Source organism: Haliotis rufescens, unplaced genomic scaffold, assembly GCF_023055435.1.
Source record: "Haliotis rufescens isolate VD_foot unplaced genomic scaffold, xgHalRufe1.0.p SCAF_22, whole genome shotgun sequence".
NCBI classification, from domain to species: domain Eukaryota; kingdom Metazoa; phylum Mollusca; class Gastropoda; order Lepetellida; family Haliotidae; genus Haliotis; species Haliotis rufescens.
The window spans coordinates 3602031-3617587 of record NW_025963913.1 but is presented as its reverse complement, the minus strand read 5'-3'; the positions used below and the strand labels follow the sequence as shown (position 1 = coordinate 3617587).

Sequence of the window (15557 nt, the reverse complement as noted above, 5' to 3'; positions counted from 1 at the left end):
CGCTTCTTATGGCCTTCTCCCCGGAACCGGATGCGCCGCCCTCTTGGAGGTGCGCACGCCTCCCGGAACCGGACGTGACGCCATTTTGGATGCGTGTGTACCTCCTGAACCGGAAGTGACGTCATCGTATTGCCAGAGTTATCTCCCCCTGGTCCTGAAGTAGGGCTACCAACTACTATTACCAAATTTGATGGATAAGACAAAATATATAGTTCACTACAGAATTCTCCAGTTATATCTATCGTTAGGTATGAAACTAAAGAAAATACACAGAGTTCTAAAATTTATATTTGCCACATCGCCACCAATCCTTGGCCACATCTTTAGATACCTTAGCCGCCATGACTAATTTTGTATTGCTCCTATACCTTTCCAATATACTCGTGGGCTATAGTAAATGTTATCCATTATTAATTAATATTGATGTTTCTTTTAATACGAATCATGACGATCGTGGAATAGCATTATCATTTTTGCATAAAATATTCCCTCTGTAGTAGCAGTATAGGTATATAAATCTGGCTCCAGTGGAGTTGCGACAGAACCCTCATTACCTATACTACTCCTTGCACTGAAATAGATTTCTAAACAGCCTGCACATAAACTAGTGTGTATTGCGCATGTATGGTTACTGAGAAGAACGCCCGTATATGGACTTGGTGTTGTTTCGTGGAAGTGCCATTCCTTTTCCCGGAATGGGAGACACCGCCCCAATTTGCTCGCTAGGTGTCGCAAATGTACTAGTGGTTAGCTTTCAAAGTGGCTCGTATCGAAGATTCACTCGACCGGATTAGTACGGCGGTAGTCCCCATTACGACTTTGGAGCTTGTCATGTGATATATGGTATTGATTCGGGATTTGTTGTGTCGTTGCCGTGAGTGCCAGCTGCGTAGAAGCACCTACCAGATGTACCCGACACGGAAGTGAATTACATTGATGACATTTTATGCGCTAGACAGGTAAGATATCATGTTTGGGCACTTTGACATTGTAACGTTGTTCATGAGGTGTCGTTTATGATAAGAACAAATTGTCCCTTGGACTGGAATCTGCCCTTCAGGCATGGTAAGGAACAGCATGTACCATTGCCTCAGGAAGATGGTCGAAAGTGTGTGTAGATTATGATACCATGTACGATAATATAGAGCATGCGATGATATAGAAGAGTCATACAATAATTCCTGAGGCATGGATGATTGGGGCATTGTGACATGGTAGATATGTCAGTGTAACATGGTAGATATGTCAGTGTAACATGGTAGATATGTCAGTGTGACATGGTAGATATGTCAGTGTAACATGGTAGATATGTCAGTGTAACATGATAGATATGTCAGTGTAACATGGTAGATATGTCAGTGTGACATGGTAGATATGTCAGTGTATCATGGTAGATATGTCAGTGTGACATGGTACATGTCAGTGTGACATGGTAGGTGTGTCAGTGTGACATGGTACATGCCAGTGTGACATGGTACATGTCAGTGTAACATGGTAGATATGTCAATGTAACATGGTAGATATGTCAGTGTGACATGGTACATGTCAGTGTGACATGGTAGATATGTCAATGTAACATGGTAGATATGTCAGTGTGACATGGTACATGTCAGTGTGACATGGTAGATATGTCAGTGTGATATGGTAGATATGTCAGTGTGATATGGTAGATATGTCAGTGTAACATGGTAGATATGTCAGTGTGACATGGTAGATATCCCAGTGTGACATGGTACATGTTAGTGTGACATGGTAGATATGTCAGTGTGACATGGTAGATATGTCAGTATGACATGGTACATGCCAGTGTGACATGGTAGATATGTCAATGTAACATGGTAGATATGTCAGAGTGACATGGTACATGCCAGTGTGTCATGGTACATGTCAGTGTGACATGGTAGATATGTCAATGTAACATGGTAGATATGTCAGTGTGACATGGTACATGTCAGTGTGACATGGTACATGTCAGTGTGACATGGTAGATATGTCAGTGTGATATGGTAGATATGTCATGGTGATATGGTAGATATGTCAGTGTAACATGGTAGATATGTCTGTGACATGGTAGATATCCCAGTGTGACATGGTACATGTTAGTGTGGCATGGTAGATATGTCAGTGTGACATGGTAGATATGTCAGTGTGACATGGTACATGCCAGTGTGACATGGTAGATATGTCAATGTAACATGGTAGATATGTCAGAGTGACATGGTACATGCCAGTGTGTCATGGTACATGTCAGTGTGACATGGTAGATATGTCAATGTAACATGGTAGATATGTCAGTGTGACATGGTACATGTCAGTGTGACATGGTACATGTCAGTGTGACATGGTAGATATGTCAATGTTACATGGTAGATATGTCAGTGTGACATGGTAGATGTCAGTGTAACATGGTAGATATGTCAGTGTATCATGGTAGATATGTCAGTGTGACATGGTAGATATGTCAGTGTGACATTGTACATGTCAGTGTGACATTGTAGATATGTCAGTGTGACATGGTACATGTGTCAGTGTGACATGGTAGTTATGTCAGTGTGACATGGTACATGTCAGTGTAACATGGTAGATATGTCAGTGTGACATGGTAGATATGTCAGTGTGACATGGTACATGTGTCAGTGTGACATGGTAGTTATGTCAGTGTGACATGATACATGTCAGTGTAACATGGTAGATATGTCTGTGACATGGTAGATATGTCAGGGTGACATGATACATGTCAGTGTAACATGGTAGATATGTCAGTGTGACATGGTAGATATGTCAGTGTGACATGGTACATATGCCCCTATGTGATAGAGTTGCACCAGATATGAATCTGTGTTGATGTTACTGAACTTTGCAATATATTCATTTAGAGCTTCGGCCCTCAAGGCTGATATGGGAGTCTCAGGTTGATATGGGGGCCTGTGAAGATCCAGGGTAGAATAGGTCTTCAGCAACCCATGCTTTCAGTAAAAGGCGACTATGCTTGTCAGTCGAGTGGTCATGGTTGATGCATGTCATCATATCCCAATTGCATGGATCGATGCTCATGATGTCACTCACTGGATTGTCTGTTCAAGACTCGATTACTTTCAGACCGTCGTCATAGAGCTGAAATATTGCCGAGTGCTGCGTTAAACAACAAACAAACAAAGAAATCTTATTTATCTGCTTTAATTCCAGATACAAGGAGTGACGTTTTTGATGTAGCACAGTGGTGAGCCATCCAAGGAGGCTAGCCATGAGTCAAGGTAGGTGGGAGTCTAGTCAAAATGACAGCAGTTTTAGACAGGTTATGTGCCAAACATTTATTGTGAAGTGTTTATTTCAAAAAGCAACCTATGTATCAAATGTTTTTAGTTGACTCATCATGCTGATAGTGAGAGACCTGCTATTTGATATTCTGCTTCAAAGGTGGAGCTGATCTATGTAATGTTTTAGGATACAGTGCATGTCAAGTTCACAATATATTTTGTGTCTAAAATCTATATATTTGTTTTCAACCTTTATCTGGACCATCATTTTTCTTTATAAATGTTGTGTGTGCTTGCATTCATGCATGTTTGTACCAGTGAAAACTATGCCTAAGCTACTAGTGAAGGGGATTGTGCTGAATTTGGTATCTGTATTTATTGCAATAATGATTTATGTATTGTGATACATAGCACAAAATACTGCATGTTCGTTCATCTGTAATTGGTTATGAACCTGAATAGAAAATATAATACACTCATTCTTTTACAATTTCATATTTTGTGGGATGTTGCTATGGCCACAGATGAAGTGATAGTCACATTATATATAGGAAACAAGTCGTTAAAGTTTCACTTTTTCTATGACAGTTGCGAATTTCATAATTTCAATTTGTTGTCCATTGTTGTAGATATGCATGATTTTAAAAAACGCATCATTCCATTTTTTTCCAAACGTATTGTGATATGTTTTCATTGGTATTTCATATCACGGTGTATATTCTGAAGGGGGGTAGATTTTGGCACCTTACACTGGTATACCGGTAATATTGTGCACATCTGCAAGTGACATGATAGACCTGGCAGAATCAGACATTCATGATTCCTTCTGCTATCTAAATGGTTTAGTCCAGTCAAGTGAATTCCTACTACTATCATGGAATTATTATGATTCCGTTCAGATGAACAAAACCGTCCAAATGGCGTGCTGGTTTTCTTGGGGGAATTAGTCAGCAAAGAGCCGGAGTCACAGGAGACTAATCACAATTTTATTTACAAGAACAATTAACAATCAGCAATTAACAATATCTCAGAAAATAGCTGAGGGTACCACAGAGAGTTGGTACAACCCTCCGGGCTGTGAGAGAGAGATCTGCTTGGTATGAGCGTCAAACCCCTTCTGCCTAACAATTTGCTTCAGTATGTATTTAACAAAAATTAGAACAATAAAAAGGAATATGATTGGTTGATACACGATGGGTTGTGCCCTATGCTAAATGAATGGCTAGACAGAGGTGAATACTTAATCCTGTTAATCCTGTTGGCACTAATCTTGTTGACATATTTACTGGGTGCTTGGAAAGAGATTATGGTATCACTATAGACAAGCTTGTATGGGGGCTAATCCTTAATGGGTCTAAATCGAAGTAATTGCTGAATGTTATTCTAATATAGGTGATGAGAGATTTACTTAAATAAAATAGTTCAAGGCTATCTATAAGACTATGTAGACATATATTTTGTCTGGGAGGTGGGATCTTGATACCTTAGGCTAGCATTTATCTAAAAGCTTCAAATCAATTAAACTATGTAGACATAACTCTTGTTTTATTGAATAGTATGTCTAGGAGATGCGCTCCCATTACCTTAGGCTAGCATCTATCTAAAAAGCTATAACTGAAACTACTGATATTTTATATATGCATTTTACCTGATGATAAGTATTACTTGCTAAACTATAATTATATGAAATGATGTATAAATATACTAGCCACATAAAGTAACTGTGCACGGAGAAAATATATTCTGGATTGAAATACAACACAGCAAGAACAAAATGATGCAGTCGCTGTAGCAGCTGAATGATCGGACCATAAGAAAATGTCAACGGGACCTGAACAACATCTGTTACGATGACGTCAGAAGATCAAAATGGAGTAGGGGGTCAAACGACAAAGTCACAAAGTCAATAACGGGTATGACCACCCTGTGCGTGAATCACAGCAGTGCATCGGCAATGCATGGAGTCCACCAAATGGGCATGGAAGGCCTGGGGAATGGCCTGCCATATCCTCCTCAAATCCTGTGCCAAGTCACGGACGTTATCTTGAGGATGTGGAAGAGGACGCAGACGGTGCTCCATTTCATCCCACACATGCTCTATTGGGGAGAGGTCCGGAGAATTTGCAGGCCATGGCAGTAACATGACATTGTTATGGTGAAGGAAATCCATTGTGACCCTAGCCGTGTGAGGACGAGCGTTGTCCTGTTGAAATGTCAATCCCGGGCCATGACGTTGCAGGAAAGGAATGACCACAGGCCTCAGAATCTGATCTCTGTAGCCAACACCGGTGAGATTGCCCTGAACAACCACCAAAGGGGTTCGGTGCCGTTTCGATGGCATTGGAAATGTGTTGCCACCTGTTGTTGCCTCATTCCCGCTCGGATCATTCCAATGGCTTCATGACACTGTGCAGCTGTCAATCTTGGCATGATTTGCTTGTGATATGCTTGTGTCTGCGCCTGAGAAGTTTTGAATTTTTGAATGACCACAGATCATGCTTTCCAAAGTGACAGCGAATTTTGAGTTGCACATGCTGTGTACAGCTGCACAGGATGCACGTGCAGTAACACATTGCACGTCCATAGGCCCCCATCAATTACGTCATATCGCATGGCACGTGCATGAGTGTTTGAATGTCTTCAATAATTGCTGTGTTCAAACCTATATTTCATATATGGACGGTGTGCCCTTATATCTATATTTTCTCCGTGCACAGTTTCTTTATGTGGCTAGTATATTACACCATGATAACTCATAAAAGCACTTGATGTGGATCTAATTATTATAGGAAAACTTAGTATAAATGTTATATCATGATACTACAGTGAGCTTTCGATACAATGCTCCTCCATGTAATGCTACCTTGGATGCAGTGCAGGGCATCCATTGGTAGGTCTGGGACAAGTCCAGATTTACTACCCGGGAACCCAACCCCCTACCACTGATCCTACCCGGGTACCCAATGGAGGTCTCAAGAGATAGGTCCAAATGTTCAACTGGGAATAGTTTGACTGCAGATACACGTCATTCATAAACTGAAGTTGACTGAAGTTTTATCTTTATTCATACATATAAAGTCAGAAGGATTGTGTGCATAGTCAAAAAGAAATGCAAACATTAGTCGCATATACTGTAACCGTATAGTTCTAGATAATTTCTTGTCATTGAACAATATATCACGTGACTAACCACGGGTCCGGGTAGTCCTGTGGGTACCCGGCTCCTACTCAGTGCCATCCCGACCCTAGTACCCGAGTTACCCGTCCCAGCCCTATCACTAGGTCTTCAGCAACCCATGCTTGCCTTAAAAGGCGACTATGTTTGTCATAAGAGGCGACTTACCATATCGGGTGGTCATGCTTGCTGACTTGGTTGATGCATGTCATCGATCCCAAATTGCGTGGATTGATGCTCATGATATCAATCACTGGATTCTTTGGTCCAGACTTGATCATTTACATACCACCTTCATCTACCTGGAATATTACTGAGTGTGGCGTTAAAGAACAAACCACCCTTGGCACCCCAAAATTCATCAACAGTTCCCCTAAAATGTGTGACCATCGAGTGAAAGTGAGAAATAAACTGATGAGATTTTATTCCCAGTCACAGTAATTGTAAAACAAGTACATTTGTGATATGCGGCTGCATGTGATCATAACTATTCTGCAGTTTGCTTTGGTTGTGAAACACATAAATCTGTATATACTGCAATAGAATCCAAAACAACAACCAAGCCTTTGTTTTTTGAATAGCATAATTACGAAGGGTCTCACACAAATCTGTGTTGGTTAGTCTTGATAATTTCACTAAAGGCAACCACTGCTACTAAATGTAAGCGACAGGCATGCAGTATTCAAGACAAATTAGAGGTTTTGAAGCAGGTCAGAGAAGGTGATTCCCAGGGATTCCTGCAGGGCCCCTGTTTGGATCGATGCTCATGATGTCGATCACTGGATTGTCTAGTCCAGGCTCAATTATTTACAGACTGCCATCATATAGCTGTAATATTGCTGAGTGTAGCGTTAAACAACAAACAAACAAATCTTATTTCATCATACTTCCCTGTGTTTGAGTTTGATGCATCAGTAGAGCCCATTAGACCCAGTATATGTACTGTACAGTGCTACTGACTCTTATCTAGGAGTGATTGAACTTTGCCAGTTAGATGTCTTATGAATTATATCCTCCAAATGTAGCTCTCCTTCACATCGCATGAGCTTGTGTCTCTGATTATCGTTCGTCCATCAGTCATTACATCTGAAAACTAACATCTCTTCACATAAATTTACTACTGAACCTATCAATAGATGTAAACAGTTCATGTTCTACATATCTTTGGCTACTTAATTAAAAGACATTTCATTTGGAAAAATATAATATGGCTAACAGAGCAGCTATTTTAAAAAAATACAGCCTTCACACCAGCCCCTTGTTCTCAGAAGCCATGAGACATATTGTCAGCTAACCTGGTCCTCAGGCTTATGCCATTATGGCATAACATGGCATCTGGCGGCCGTCCATTGTCCGTCCGTCGTCCATCCATTGTCTGTCCGTATGTCAACAACTTCTTCTTCTGAACCACTAATTGGAAATAAATGAAATTTGACTGGAAGCATCCCTAGGTGGTGGGGATTCGAAATTGTATTAATGGAGGGGCTGACCCCCCAAGGGGCTGAGGGGCGGGGCCAAATAGGGGTAATTTGGCTATATTGCTTTAAGCGACTTCTCCTCTGGAACTAAGAGATAGATATCAACCATATTTGGGTGGAAGCATTCTCCAGTGGTGGGGATTTAAAATTGTATAAATAGAGGTACTGACCCCCCAAAGGACTGAGGGGCGGGTCCAAATAGGGGTAATTTGGCTATATTGCTTTGTCCGTCCGTCGTCCATCCATTGTCTGTCCGTATGTCAACTTCTTCTTCTTCTGAACCACTAATTGGAAATAAATGAAATTTGACTGGAAGCATCCCTAGGTGGTGGGGATTCAAAATTGTATAAATGGAGGGGCTGACTCCCCAAGGGGCTGAGGGGCGGGGCCAAATAGGGGTAATTTGGCTATATTGCTTTAAGCGTCTTCTCTGGAACTAAGAGAAAGATATCAACCACATTTGGGTGGAAGCATTCTCCGGTGGTGGGGATTCAAATTGGAGAAATGGAGGGTCTGAACCCATAACATACAAACATAGCAATAACATATTATCCCCACCCTATAATAAACAGATACATTGTATACATTTGTTTGTTATGAAGAGAATAATACATTTATGCCAATAGGATTCGCCCTGGGGTCCAGCCTTGCCTCTGGAAACTTAGATCCTGGATCATAATATGGAAACGGTTCAGATCTTTATAAATATTATAAGAAGTACAAATTTCATGCAGTCTGATTTGCTATCCACCCCTTTTAAATGTTGACAGAGTCAAAATTACGAAATATTTGCAGTATTATATACATGTACAATGCAAATGTATATTTTGTCATGATTGAGTAAATATCCAGTTGAGCCTATGGGCCTCGTGTTTTAAAGTGTTTACAATGTTCCATTATATAAGTCACGAGTTAAAGTTGAGAACATGACCGCAAAAAATAAATAGAGATGCAAATGGAATGGTTGGTGAAATGATTTCAAAAGTTTTTCCAGTTGAATCTGCTTAATTCTTAAGTCATGCAGTTTGTGGCAAAGATTAAATCTTGTCATTTATTTATTGTTTGAAGGAAGTACACAACTGACTATTAACAAATCAAAATGTGAAATTTAATTACAAAGCATTTCTATTTGTTTAATGATGATGATATCTACAGGATCATCAGTACATCATCCTTAAGGCCACAAATACTAACAATCCAATTCATGTCCCATTGGATGCAAAAGAGTTTGGGTGTTGGAATGATTGAAACTATTTAATTAAAAACATGATGATGCTTGATTTATCTAACATTTCTCTTGTGACAAATAGTGTTGGGAATTTGTTGTAAAAACATGACTGATGACTGGAAATAGTGTCAATATGTTATTCTAACTTGTATATATTTCAGACTCCGAGTCTGATGATGATGGGTATAGGTGCATGGAGCTGCCCACCCTCATCAAGCAGCTCAAGTCCGTGATGGACCAGTACCCTGATGGTGGACAGATACTCAAGGTGAGTCCGTGCTGGACCAGTACCCTGATGATGGGCAGATACTCAAGGTGAGTCTGTGCTGGACCAGTACACTGCTGATGGGCACATATTCAAGGTGAGACCGTGCTGGACCAGTACCCTGATAATGGGCAGATACTCAAGGTGAGTCCGTGCTGGACCAGTACCCTGATGATGGGCAGATACTCAAGGTGAGTCCGTGCTGGACCAGTACCCTGATGATGGACAGATACTCAAGGTGAGTCTGTGCTGGACCAGTACCCTGATGATGGACAGATACTCAAGGTGAGTCTGTGCTGGACCAGTACCCAGATGATGGACAGATACTCAAGGTGAGTCTGTGCTGGACCAGTACCCAGATGATGGACAGATACTCAAGGTGAGTCTGTGCTGGACCAATACCCTGATGATGGACAGATACTCAAGGTGAGTCCGTGCTGGACCAGTACCCTGATGATGGGCAGATACTCAAGGTGAGTCCGTGCTGGACCAGTACCCTGATGATGGACAGATACTCAAGGTGAGTCCGTGCTGGACCAGTACCCTGATGATGGGCAGATACTCAAGGTGAGTCCGTGCTGGACCAGTACCCTGATGATGGACAGATACTCAAGGTGAGTCTGTGCTGGACCAGTACCCTGATGATGGACAGATACTCAAGGTGAGTCCGTGCTGGACCAGTACCCTGATGATGGACAGATACACAAGGTGAGTCTGTGCTGGACCAGTACCCTGATGATGGGCAGATACTCAAGGTGAGTCTGTGCTGTACCAGTACACTGCTGATGGGCAGATACTCAAGGTGAGTCTGTGCTGGACCAGTACCCTGATGATGGACAGATACTCAAGGTGAGTCTGTGCTGTACCAGTACACTGCTGATGGGCAGATACTCAAGGTGAGACCGTGCTGGACCAGTACCCCGATGATGGGCAGATACTCAAGGTGAGTCCGTGCTGGACCAGTACCCTGATGATGGACAGATACTCAAGGTGAGTCTGTGCTGGACCAGTACCCTGATGATGGGCAGATACTCAAGGTGAGTCCGTGCTGGACCAGTACCCTGATGATGGACAGATACTCAAGGTGAGTCCGTGCTGGACCAGTTCCCTGATGATGGGCAGATACTCAAGGTGAGTCCGTGCTGGACCAGTACCCTGATGATGGACAGATACTCAAGGTGAGTCCGTGCTGGACCAGTACCCTGATGATGGACAGATACTCAAGGTGAGTCTGTGCTGGACCAGTACCCTGATGATGGCCAGATACTCAAGGTGAGTCAGTGCTGGACCAGTACCCTGATGATGGGCACATACTCAAGGTGAGTCCGTGCTGGACCAGTACCCCGCTGATGGGCAGATACTGAAGATCGCACAACTCACAGCAACCAAGGTCAGAATACCGCTATTGACGCCTTGAAACGAACTTTAGTTGACAGAGAATGGATACATATATCATAAATGACATACTTTGACTCGTTAAAAGTCATATTTGTTTTTGTTTGACGATTCTATGTCAAAATGAAATTCTCGCGATCACGTGCGTGTGAGCCTTGACGGTGACTGGTCAGACCGGTTCCATGTAAAAAGTAATACCCGGGAATAGCGATCAGCTGCTTCGCTTAGGGTTATTATTATTTTAAATATGTTTAGTAAAGGCTGCATATAATGAAGAAAATAATGGAATATATTATTCCTGATAAAAAAAAAAGTTTCAGATATAATTGTTGCCGATCCTTGCATTAAAAATCCCATAAAGTTATATCATTGGGTGTGTCTTGACCGAATCACCGGTCGATTCCAAGAAAACGTGTGTACAGCTGATTGCTGTTTCCGGCTTAGTTTACGAGAAAATACACAAGGTAATCTTAATCCCTAGATATAAAACAATGCCAAGCAGAACAATAAATACTATTTAAACGGTAAATAAACATGTCTGGTGATTTTTTACCCCCATTATTGAATTTGTACTGACAAAGTTTCTCAGCACCCGTTTGTTTGCCGGACTTCGCTGAAAGGGTACGGTGTAAATTTTTTCTGCACATAGTATTCAAATTTCTTTTTTTTCAAAATATTGAACCCGTTAGAGGGGGGTGCGCATTATACATGGGTGCGCACTATACTCAAGAAAATACGGTACTGAAGGTGAGACCGTGCTGGACCAGTACACTGATGATGGGCACATACTAAAGGTGAGTCTGTGCTGGAGCAGTACCCTGATGATGGACAGATACTGAAGGTGAGACCGTGCTGGACTAGTACCCTGATGATGGAAGGATACTCAAGGTGAGTCTGTGATGGACCAGTACACTGATGATAGGCAGATACTCAAGTTGAGTCTGTGATGGACTAGTACACTGATGATAGGCAGATACTCAAGGTGAGTCTGTGCTGGACCAGTACCCTGATGATGGACAGATACTGAAGGTGAGACCGTGCTGGACTAGTACCCTGATGATGGAAAGATACTGAAGGTGAGTCTGTGATGGACCAGTACACTGATGATAGGCAGATACTCAAGGTGAGTCTGTGATGGACCAGTACACTGATGATAGGCAGATACTCAAGGTGAGTCTGTGCTGGACCAGTACCCAGATGATGGGCAGATACTGAAGGTGAGTCTGTGATGGACCAGTACCCAGATGATGGACAGATATTCAAGGTGAGTCAGTGATGGACCAGTACATAGATGACGGGCACATACTCAAGGTGAGTCCGTTCTGGACCAGTACCCTGATGATGGGCAGATACTCAAGGTGAGTCCGTACTGGACCAGTACCCCGATGATGGGCAGATACTCAAGGTGAGTCCGTGCTGGACCAGTACCCTGATGATGGGCAGATACTCAAGGTGAGTCCGTGCTGGACCAGTACCCCGATGATGGGCAGATACTCAAGGTGAGTCCGTGCTGGACCAGTACACTGATGATGGGCACATACTCAAGGTGAGACCGTGCTGGACCAGTACCCCGATGATGGGCAGATACTCAAGGTGAGTCCGTGCTGGACCAGTACCCTGATGATGGACAGATACTCAAGGTGAGTCTGTGATGGACCAGTACACTGATGATAGGCAGATACTGAAGGTGAGTCTGTGCTGGACCAGTACCCAGATGATGGGCAGATACTGAAGGTGAGTCTGTGCTGGACCAGTACACTGATGATGGGCAGATACTGAAGGTGAGTCTGTGATGGACCAGTACCCTGATGATGGGCAGATACTGAAGGTGAGTCTGTGATGGACCAGTACCCAGATGATGGACAGATATTCAAGGTGAGTCAGTGATGGACCAGTACATAGATGATGGACAGATATTCAAGGTGAGTCAGTCATGGACCAGTACCCTGATGATGGGCAGATACTGAAGGTGAGTCTGTGCTGGACTAGTACCCAGATGATGGGCAGATACTGAAGGTGAGTCTGTGCTGGACCAGTACCCCGATGATGGACAGATACTCAAGGTGAGTCTGTGCTGGACCAGTACCCTGATGATGGACAGATACTCAAGGTGAGTCTGTGCTGGACCAGTACCCTGATGATGGGCAGATACTCAAGGTGAGACCGTGCTGGACCAGTACACTGATGATGGGCAGATACTCAAGGTGAGACCGTGCTGGACCAGTACCCTGATGATTGGCAGATTCTCAAGGTGAGTCTGTGCTGGACCAGTACCCTGATGATGGACAGATAGTCAGTGTGAGTCAGTCATGGACCAGTACCCTGATGATGGACAGATACTCAAGGTGAGTCTGTGCTGGACCAGTCTCCTGATGATGGACAGATACTCAAGGTGAGTCTGTGCTGGACCAGTACCCTGATGATGGGCAGATACTCAAGGTGAGTCTGTGCTGGACCAGTACCCTGATGATGGACAGATACTCAGTGTGAGTCAGTCATGGACCAGTACCCTGATGATGGGCAGATACTCAAGGTGAGTCTGTGCTGGACCAGTCTCCTGATGATGGGCAGATACTCAAGGTGAGTCTGTGCTGGACCAGTACCCTGATGATGGACAGATACTCAGTGTGAGTCAGTCATGGACCAGTACCCTGATGATGGACAGATACTCAAGGTGAGTCTGTGCTGGACCAGTCTCCTGATGATGGGCAGATACTCAAGGTGAGTCTGTGCTGGACCAGTACCCTGATGATGGACAGATACTCAGTGTGAGTCAGTCATGGACCAGTACCCTGATGATGGGCAGATACTCAAGGTGAGTCTGTGCTGGACCAGTCTCCTGATGATGGGCAGATACTCAAGGTGAGTCTGTGCTGGACCAGTCTCCTGATGATGGACAGATACTCAAGGTGAGTCTGTGCTGGACCAGTACCCTGATGATGGACAGATACTCAGTGTGAGTCAGTCATGGACCAGTACCCTGATGATGGACAGATACTCAAGGTGAGTCTGTGCTGGACCAGTCTCCTGATGATGGGCAGATACTCAAGGTGAGTCTGTGCTGGACCAGTACCCTGATGATGGACAGATACTCAGTGTGAGTCAGTCATGGACCAGTACCCTGATGATGGGCAGATACTCAAGGTGAGTCTGTGCTGGACCAGTCTCCTGATGATGGACAGATATAATCAAAATGAGTAAACACTTTAGGATGACATGTCATCTTTATGTGACTAAAATCAAATCTTGTCACATCTGAAACTTTAAAACGCATTTATCCTTCAAGACGTCTGTCTCTACAAGATCAATATGGAGTGTGCCTTTGTTATTTTTACCAGGAGTTGATCCAGAATGCTGAAGATGCCAAGGCCAGTGAGATGAGAATACTGTATGATGTCAGACATATTGACCCTGATCCCAGACTACTGAAGAAGAAGCGTTACCTAGCCTCATTACAGGTGAACTTACTTGACAGAATGTCAGTGCAGTATCAGACTAAATCCATAGGGTAGCTCTTACCAGCTTTTGAGCATACGCCTATTGGCCATTAAAAACCAAATGGATGGAAATTTAACTACAGGATTAGAAGAATAAATGTTTTCAGTTTCAAAAGCAAACATTTCCATTAAAGTATACATACCAGGTAGATGTGAAATGAAAAGCTTTTAAATATAGTGGAAATTAATAATTGCTCTGAAATAGATATTCAGTTCTCATGGTTGAATGACCCCTGACCCCGGACAAACTGGCATCAATGCCTTGTTCACAGGTCATGTACTGTTTCAGGGCCCAGGCCTGTGTGTAAACAATGACATCCTGTTCACAAGTAATGAACTGAGTTATGTTTCAGATCCCAGGCCTGTGTGTGTACAATGCTGCCTTGTTCACAAGTAATGTACTGAACAATATTTCAGGCCCCAGCCCTGTGTGTACAATGCTGCCTTGTTCACAAGTAATGTACTGAGCTATGTTTCAGGCCCCAGCCCTGTGTGTATAAAATGATGCCTTGTTCACAAGTAATGTACTGAGCTATGTTTCAGGCCCCTCCCTGTGTGTGAACAATGATGCCTTGTTCACAAGTGATGTACTAAGTTATGTTTCAGGCCCCAGCCCTGTGTGTGAACAATGATGCCTTGTTCACAAGTAATGTACTGAGCTATGTTTCAGGCCCCAGCCCTGTGTGTGTACATGATGCCTTGTTCACAAGTAATGTACTGAGCTATGTTTCAGGCCCCAGCCCTGTGTGTGTACAATGCTGCCTTGTTCACAAGTAATGTACTGAACAATGTTTCAGGGCCCAGCCCTGTGTGTGTACAATGATGCCTTGTTCACAAGTAATGTACTGAGCTATGTTTCAGGCCCCAGCCCTGTGTGTCTACAATGCTGCCTTATTCACAAGTAATGTACTGAACAACGTTTCAGGCCCCAGACCTGTGTGTGTACATTGCTGCCTTGTTCACAAGTAATATTCTGAGCTATGTTTTAGGCCCCAGCCCTGTGTGTGGACCATGCTGCCTTGTTCACAAGTAATGTACTGAACTATGTGTCAGGCCCAAGCCCTGTGTGTGTACAATGATGCCTTGTTCACAAGTAATATTCTGAGTTGTGTTTACGGCCCCAGCCCTGTGTGTGTACAATGCTGCCTTGTTCATAAGTAATGTACTGAACAATGTTTCAGGGCCAAGCCCTCTGTGTGTACAATGATGCCTTGTTCACAAGTAATGTACTGACCTATGTTTCAGGCTCCTCCCTGTGTGTG

The 15557-nt window shown here is 43.2% G+C and overlaps 1 protein-coding gene across 1 annotated transcript in view; it reads left to right on the top strand.

The window, feature by feature from the left end:
• Positions 1-611: 611 nt before the first annotated feature.
• Positions 612-15557, top strand: part of LOC124136331 (sacsin-like) — a 52442-nt gene continuing 37496 nt past the window's right edge. The window contains exons 1-4 of the mRNA XM_048401436.1: positions 612-959; positions 3187-3254; positions 9300-9406; positions 14137-14256. Of these exons, the coding sequence (XP_048257393.1) occupies positions 3245-3254; positions 9300-9406; positions 14137-14256 (237 nt within the window). The 5' untranslated portion in view covers positions 612-959; positions 3187-3244. The remainder of the gene's footprint in view (positions 960-3186; positions 3255-9299; positions 9407-14136; positions 14257-15557) is intronic.